Source organism: Hippoglossus stenolepis, chromosome 16 (assembly GCF_022539355.2).
Source record: "Hippoglossus stenolepis isolate QCI-W04-F060 chromosome 16, HSTE1.2, whole genome shotgun sequence".
Classification (NCBI taxonomy): Eukaryota; Metazoa; Chordata; class Actinopteri; order Pleuronectiformes; family Pleuronectidae; genus Hippoglossus; species Hippoglossus stenolepis.
In genome coordinates, this window is record NC_061498.1 from 3,453,790 (window position 1) to 3,462,343 (window position 8,554).

The window sequence follows — 8,554 nt, forward strand, 5'->3', positions numbered from 1 at the left end:
CACGAAAGAGAGACAACATTCATTTCAAAGTTGTTTTTGCTGATTGAACTGAAAAGGATAAATCTGTACTAAGCCTATATCATAACATGCGTGTGTCCCTGATACCATTTTGCTTCTTTGATGCTAACAGTTCACATTTGTCAGACAGAGGGTATTGAGGGAATGCTTTGAGGAAGGGGGGAAACAGGTAAGAGCAACCAGGGAGTAACAATGTCTTAGCACTGTCTTTCATTTATTTAGTTTTTTTTGTATAGTGGTGGTGGTGATCCAGGGATCAGCAGAAGGGTTCATGAAAGAGTGCATGTTGGATGCTGTAATGTACTTCTCTGGATCCTTTAAAAAATTACTGTCCTTTTCCAAAGATCCACGTGTCCATTGGCAATCATCTTGTAATAAGACAAGGTAAAAAACAAAGGAAAAAAACCAGAGCGATGGACTCATCTTGCAGCCCTGCAACAACAAGTGGAATGTCAGTTATTGAGAAGGCCATGTGTTGGTGAGAAGTGCAATTTTGCAGTCAGCATGTGAATGCATGAGTGAAGTAGAGCTTACCTGTCAATTCCATGTGCATGCAGAGCCAAAATAGTTCTACTTCCCCATGTGCTCAAAGGGCACGCTGACCTGCAGAAGAAACAGATTTAGACTTAAGAGGAAGAATTTGCTGTCTCACAAACCTGTGACACATTTTGCAATGATACATCTCACCCAATGAAATTATTGTTCCGATAGCTTTATGCACGACGAAGGGAGCAGTGCGTTTTCTCACCTGGGATGTGGAAATTCTGGACTGGTCGTGACGGGCTGTGAGGTCAGAGGACGATACGTTGGCCGGAGCTCCACGATGGAGGCGCATGCTCACCTTCCTTTCCCTCTCTGCACGAGAAATTGCACGTGGCGACGTGTTCCCTGAAATGATTAGTTGAGTTGAGAACTGACCGTATCTGATGCTCAAAATAGAAAACACATCTGCTACAGTCTTTTAATAACAGAAACAGTTTATTAAAGGACAGATGGGAGTTTGAGACCTGAGCAGAAAACTCACCAGACTGCGGGACCCGTGAGGCTGGGTTAGAGATTGCCTGTTCTGGCCCATTCCTGACTCTGTTGGGAACTATAGGGTTGGGACCCGGGGGAAGGCCTCGCGATGCAGACACCCTGGGGACTCCTCCGATCCGCTCATCCCTCTCATCTCCCGTCCTCCTCTCCCGTTCTCCATCCTCAGCTGTCCGACTGGCACCCTGACAGTCAAAACAGCCTTATTAAAGCTAAAATTATATAGCTTCTAATCATCTGTATTATATCTGATTATCAGATACTTTTGTGCACTGATGGAAGCTTTGCACCTGAACAAAATTCAACATCAATTCAGTTAGAAACACCTGATGTAAACTTACAAATTTGAGCATGTTCCAGTCAAAGACATAATCATAGGAGAAGCCCTGTCGGTGGAACAGATTCCTGAAGAGCTGTCGAAGGTAGGAGTAGTCTGGCTTGTCATCAAAACGAAGTGAACGGCAGAAATTCAGGTATGTGGAGAACTCAGCTGTGGGAGAACAAATCAGAGGATCAACATCAGTGAATGGATTTTAATTAGATAACATTTGTTGCTGCACAAATACATAGAGGTAACACCGCAACATCACTTACAAGGGTAACCTTTGCAAAGAACCTCAATAGGTGTGGACATTTTCTTCTCGCTGATTCGTTCATACTTCTGTCTCTTGGTCGCAGCCTTGAGGCCCTGCCAGGGGAGGGAGCCCAGGTTGAAGTACATGAGGACATAGCCCAGAGACTCCAGGTCGTCACGTCTGGACTGCTCTGTGGACAGAAAACAAGAGAGAGGGAAGAGGAGTGAGTGAAAGAGCTCAGGGATGTCTGCCTAGTCCTACAAGTCACAGTTTAGAGTGCTTTGTAAATCGGCACAATTAATAGTCACCAATGGGTCAATAAAATACAGCTTATGTTGTCTAGAAAGAGAAAAAAGGCCAATGAGTTCTATTAAGTAACTGGGCTTGGAAATGTGTCACAATCTGGCCAAACAATTTATCTTGCTCTGTATGACTATAGAGAACTGAAAGAAATATGGTGGTTACTACATTAGTCATATGTGGCTCAGCTATTTTATTCAGCATCAGTGGTTTACAAATATCAACATGTGACAGAAAACGGTAGTGTGATGAGTTGTGGGTGGTTTCTAGTTACACTACATGTCAGCAAATCTCTTCTGCATTAAGAACTCAGATTTCCTTGACCTAATATAAATAAATAAATAAGGTGTTCATCTGGCACTTCTTACTGAGAATAAAGCCTTTGTTAATAATTTGTGTATTTATTTCATACACAGATTAGGGTTAAATATTAAAACAGTGATGGTTCTAGCCCCAATTTTTTTTAATCTATCCTACACTCATTTCATTCATCTCTCCAGTTGGCATCTAACCTAAAACCAAAATACATAGCAGATAAATAACTTACTGAATCGACAACAGTTCAGCTAAAAACACTGCCAGTAGAAAGGGGGGGGGGGTTAAACAGTTAACCACAGACTATCTGATAAAGCATGAGATGACAACAGCACAACATTCTATCCCGAATGGCATTTCCTTCATTTTCCATTCTCGTGAGAGCTATTCCCTTGCATCCTCCAACCTTAAGAGGGTGTGTCAACAAAGACTGACATAGAAAGGAGGAATGTTCAACATTTAGAAGAACAGACTTAAGAGTAGTTCAGTAAGAATGAGTTAGAAGGTTTAAAAATAAAATCATCCGTAGGGAGAGGGGATATTACAGATTTAAGTAAATGACTTCTAAGATAAGTGACGGGTATAATCCAGCACATAATACAGTGCATTACATCTCCATGCTAGGGATGAGCTTTGTGTAGAGGGAGACATCATCATAAGCCAGCTCTGATAAATCACATTAACATGATGTTTAGAGGCAGCTGATAAAGTGGAGCGAGGATAAGACCCTGATGGAGCAGAGGACACCTCACCATTATGAATGTTCCTTTATGAATACAATTAAATGTAACTCTTATTTTTCTACTGTACACATGGCATCCTGCTGTATTTATGTTTGATTAAAACATGACGGTTAAAACACAGAAAATCAACACACATGAATCACAACAAGTCTAAGTGAAGCTTTCTTGTACCAACAGGACTGCCTGATAACATGGTGAGTGACACGGTCAAGTAGCAACACGAATGAGGAAAAGAAAAAGGGACCTTACCAATTCCAAGATGTGTGTTGATGGAGGCGTAGCGTGCCGTGCCAGTCAGGTTCTTGTTCTCTCTGTAAGGGATGTGCTGGTGCGTGCGGGCATCACGGTATTTTTTGGCCAGGCCAAAGTCAATGATGTACACCAGGTTGCCCTTCTTGCCGAGCCCCATGAGGAAGTTGTCAGGCTTCACATCCCGATGGATGAAATTCTTGGAGTGGATGTACTCGATGCGGCTGATCTGAAGAGCACAGGGGAGACGAGGAATGTTGAGACTTTGTTTTTCTGTATATTTAAAGGATACACTGGAGTTTCACGGTGACACGAACACAAGGTCACTATCACATTTAGATGCCGTTAGGCCAGCACTCGATATATGAAAACCGGACACCAGAAGGTGATGATCCCCGGCTAAACGTGGAGAGTCAAACACCCATACAAAGGCCTGACACAGCAAGTTGGCGGTTAGAACAAAAGGTGAGATGAATTCTGCTTGAGCGAGCAATCCATGAAATTAAATATCTAGGCCAGTTCTGTCTAAGCAGAGGCCAGAGTTGTTCGGTACAGTGGATGCACAGGAGTCGTGGAGACCAAGTCATCTACAGTCTTTAAACAAGCCTCAGGGGATTCGTGTGCAGTGTTTATATACGAGCATGCACCAACAAGCAAAATTCATTGAGCTCAAGCACATGACCTAGATCAGAATTTTTTACGTCTGTGCCTTCTGCTCGTAAACAGAACAGTTCCACATGGTGAGATGTTAACTGAGACTCTGTGAAACTGTCTTACTTCTATTACCCCTGACGTTAGAGACAAGACGTACCATCTGGTCCGCCAGAAGCAGGACGGTCTTCAGGCTGAACTTTCGGGAGCAAAAGTTGAACAGGTCCTCCAGACTGGGACCGAGCAGCTCCATTACCATCACGTTGTAGTCTCCCTCCGCACCACACCACTTTATCGATGGAATGCCGACTAGAATACAAGTGCACGCACACAAAATATTAAGTTTGTGAATAACATATTTATAAATCTAGTGATTTTTACATAACATAAAAGTTCCATTGGAATTTGTGAGGGCTCACTAATGATGGATTCATATTGCAACAATTTGAAAGATGACAGTCCTTCAGACATTTGTGTTGTAAGAATTCAATTTGTTTCCAAAAGGGATGTGTTGAAAAGTCTTGCATGTCAAAGCTGTATTCACTTTCTTACCTCCTCCTTGCATCATCTTGTAAAACTTGCTCTCGATGTGCAGTTGTGGGTGTTTGGTCTTCACACATTCGAGCTTGATGGCCACCTCCTCACCAGTGGCAATGTTGGCACCTTGGGGAAGACACGAAAAACATCACACATGTAAAAAGCCGCGGCAAATTCACCAGTACCAGGGCAGACAGGTGATTATAGGAGATTTTCCAGTACAATTTTTTATTATATTTCACTTACCAAGATAAATGTCACCGAAGGAGCCACTTCCTATCTTTCTCCCGAGCCGGTACTTGTTTCCCACTCTCAGCTCCATGGCTGCAGGTTGTGTCTGTCACAGATAAGACAACAAAGTTTTGTTGAGAAGACGGCACATGACACCAGGCTTGTCTGTGCGGCACTTCTCGTCTCTCACCACTGACCCTGAAACACTACAGGCTGAGCCACTGTAAACTGAACATAAAAAGAGTAGTACTGTTTTCTCAACTTCCCAAGTGGCAGATGAGGCAAGTTATTCCGACCAGAGACGGTCAGCTGCTCACATGATGATCGTCGATCCCAGACATGCAGAACTGACCACGTGTGTGTGTGAGAGGATGTAACCTAAGAAGGGCTTGTTGATCAGCAAACAGCTGTCTGGCCTCCAGAAACACATGATTAGATTTGTAGGATAACTGGGAGGGGGAGGTGGCTTCGCTGGGATCAACAAACGCAGGAAGAGGAGGAGAAAGATATACAGCCAAACGAAGGCTACACACAAACGCCAGTTGCAACTTAGAAGTCGAGTGGTTCAGAATCAGCTGCTGCATTCGTACCCGGACTTGTCACACACAAGGAAATGAAGTGCATCTTCTGAGCCGAGCTGCACGTGACGCTGGGGCAGGATCATCATTTATTTAGCACTCGCTCCACCACGCCACATTGTGCAGCCACTGCAAAAGCAAAGACTAAGCTCTCTACTGTTCTGTGCCGGCACTGCCAAGGGAGGGAAGGCATGAGCAGCCCTGCGGAGCGCTGGCTGGCTTTATGTGTGTCAAGGCCCTGAGACAACTCTGTGCACCGAACTTCACAAAGCAGAGTGCCGCGCAGAATGCATCAAAGCTTTCATCACGCTGATTTGCTTCCTAACCAGTAATTTGGGAACGTCATGTAAACAAACCGTGCTCTTTATAGAAACACCGGACCCCAGTTCCAAATGTAGCACTGGTGTGTCTGCAAATAACTCTTCCACTCGGGCTCGGAGTTATTATGGGAGTTCATGTCATGTGCCCGGTTGGCAATTCAATAGGACAGTACATGAAATGGACTGTATCATCAGTATGGATTCCTGCGCTCCACTTCGTGTGACCTCAATCTACATCCTCTATAGGAAACGTGAAACAGTCTCATGACAACCCAGAAATCACAGAACGCCGCCCCGTCAGACGACTTCTGCTTTTCGGAAAACAACTCCAGCAAATAGCACAGTCATCGAATCTGCGGAACCAGTCCCCTGTATCGACTTTGTGTTCCAACCGAACATCCTTTACGTCAACAGAAATCCCCTCAGAGGTTACGGCGCTCCGCTGTAACAGAGCTGCAGACGCTAGCCAATGACTTTCAACAGTTATGTCTGCTATGCGGTCAACGTGGATCACCGGAGCCCTGAGAGAGGAATCCAACGCAAACAACTCGTGTGGCTCCGTCCTCGTTTCCTTCCTCAACATACTGGGAGAAAAAAAGTGAGCCATAGAAGAACGGTGGTAAGAGTTTAAGAATGGTTCGATTTCAGCAGGGCACAATCACAACAATACAAAGTAGGACTGGGCAATTAAACAATATCAATAATGATCACAATATTATTTTAATCTTTAGCAATACAACAAAAGGTCCACTATACATCGATATGCTTATGCATTGTGAGTGACATATAGTACAATTGATTGACCTCAGACTTTTACCCTTTGTTTGGCTGTTTATCAAGAGTTTGACATTCTCTGCTCATAAAGATTTTAAAACCACAACCTTCACTAAGAAGCAAAAATCAGTGTTTTACACTTATAAGACATTTAGTGCAATACACAACTTTAAACCAGTGTTTTCACTACGTATTTGTTGTGTCCTCCAGACCATTCCACGTGCCCACAAGTGTCACTGGGCAAACACACACACAACCTCAAACGCCCTCCTGACGGCTGTGGCGAGTGACGTGTGACAGAGATAGTGGTGCACACAGATGCACCATGTTTAAAGGGACACTTCACTGAAAAATGAAAGTTCACTCATCATCTACTCACCAGCTGAAGGGTTTGAGTCCACAAACGTAAGCCTGTGAGCCCTGACATTCAAACGGCGTCATTTACACCGTGTTTTTATAATAAATGTCCCCTGGAGCCACGTTTACGTTGTTTAACTGTTTTGTGGACTCACCCACAACCTCCATCGGCATTTTTTTGGGTGAACTATCCCTTTAAGGTGCGCGTGAAGGGCAAAACTGCACAGTGGTCATCCAGACAACAAATTAAAAACACATATTGCAAAACACATACATGGTCAAACTGGGAGCGCGGTGCTACTGGTTTCCTACGTGGGCCTGTGCGAAGAGACGCTGGTGGAATCACCCTGTCACACTCCACGTAAAATAACAGCACGTGCCCTGATGGTAGTAATCGCCCACAGGAAGCTGGCTGCTGGACACAGGATGTTCCCAGTGCGAAATAAAAACGTGTATTTCTTGAACTTGAACACAACCGCTGGTGCAAAACGTGACACAACAAGAAGAAGAAGAAAAAACACAAGTAGCCAGAGGATTTCACAATCACAGTGCAACGCCTCTCACACTGTGGCAGCTGTCACACACACACACACTCTCTCTCTCTCTCCATGACGAGTACACACGTTAACACAATATCTTACGTTAAAAAAATACAACACCTTACGTTAGAAATCACACTGTGGGTCGTGTGGTTTTTAAACGTAGCGGCAGGTGTGCGCAGCTTTTCGAGCTTGTGATTCGATGAGAAGAAGAAGAAGATGGAGGAAGGCTTTTTTTTTTTTTTTTAAATCAACGTTAACCGCTTTAATATGAAGTTTAAATAAACACGTTAACCGCGGCGGTGCTCAGGAAGCTAGCCGGGTTTGATGTGCACACAGGGAGTAACGTAGGGTTGAAGAATAGCAGCCGGACCGCGGGCAGCGGAGCGCTAGCGGCTAAGAGCGAGCTAATGGAAACACCGTGAATATTCAGGAAAACGGGTCAAATAAACGCTGGAAATGTGTCGGAACATCTCGGGCGGACATGTTACACGTCTCCCCTCCAGCCGCACCCATGTACGGAGCCCGTGTGGAGAGCCAGGCTCGATGCTAGCCCCCTCCCCCCCTCTCCTGTAAGCCGTGAATGCGAGACTCTCCCTCGGCCGAAACCGGGCCGCTTTTCCCCCCCGGTTTCCCCGGTCCCCCGAGCCGCCACTCACCCGATACTGGGTTCGTCCGAGAGCTGCTTGCGTGTAGATGCTGATCCGGCGGTTGTCAGCGGGACAGGGGTCCGGGCAGCGGAGGATGGGAGCGGATTCTCGCGGCGTTCATACCCCCAGCTCCTGGCTCTGTCGTCGGCTGCGCTCCCTGTTGATAGTCCCCGAGAAGATCCAGCGGCGCGGGCGGCCCTTCTCCGCTCGAGCCTGTCTCCTCCTCCCGTTACTTAACAGCAGCTGATGATGTCACCGTCCGCATGACAGGGCACAGGCGGCGGCACGTCACCGCGCCTTAAAACACCACGCACAAATAATCATAACACAAAATATGAATATTATTATTGTTAGTATTATTGTTATGGTTAGTATTGTTGTTGTTGTTAAATTGTTCTCACACTGTACATATTGTTATTATGAATGTTAGTATTATTTATATTATTATTGTATTAATATCGTTGTTAGCATTCTTATTATATTCATATTATTGTTAGTATTATTATGATATGATTATTATTGTTAAATTTGTTAAATTCTCACACTGCAAATAGTACTTCTTGTTTTTACACTGTATATACTCGTTTTTATTCCATTCATATTTTTCTTGCATGTTATCTATTATTACTTACTTACTTTGACCCTTGCTGCTGTTATATTGCATATTTCCCCATTGACTAAT

The 8,554-nt window shown here is 44.6% G+C and overlaps 1 protein-coding gene across 1 annotated transcript; it reads right to left on the reverse strand.

Moving 5' to 3' along the window:
- Nucleotides 1-205: 205 nt before the first annotated feature.
- Nucleotides 206-8,120, reverse strand: LOC118123498 (casein kinase I). The gene is made up of 11 exons (XM_035180919.2): nucleotides 7,882-8,120; nucleotides 4,670-4,760; nucleotides 4,439-4,549; nucleotides 4,047-4,195; nucleotides 3,236-3,464; nucleotides 1,648-1,818; nucleotides 1,395-1,543; nucleotides 1,043-1,238; nucleotides 767-906; nucleotides 553-621; nucleotides 206-450 (listed from the first exon to the last, which is right to left on the reverse strand). The coding sequence occupies exons 2-10, from the start codon at nucleotides 4,743-4,745 to the stop codon at nucleotides 589-591; spliced, it is 1,254 nt and encodes a 417-aa protein (XP_035036810.1). The 5' UTR covers nucleotides 4,746-4,760; nucleotides 7,882-8,120; the 3' UTR covers nucleotides 206-450; nucleotides 553-588.
- Between the last annotated feature and the right edge of the window lie 434 nt (nucleotides 8,121-8,554).

Coding starts and splice junctions, on each gene's coding strand:
- LOC118123498 (XM_035180919.2), bottom strand. CDS start 4,745: ATGGAGCTGAGAGTGGGAAACAAGTACCGGCTCGGGAGAAAGATAGGA. Junction 1,819..3,235: donor CAACACACATCTTGGAATTG/GTAAGGTCCCTT, acceptor TTCTGTCCACAG/AGCAGTCCAGACGTGACGAC. Junction 1,544..1,647: donor TCTTTGCAAAGGTTACCCTT/GTAAGTGATGTT, acceptor GTTCTCCCACAG/CTGAGTTCTCCACATACCTG.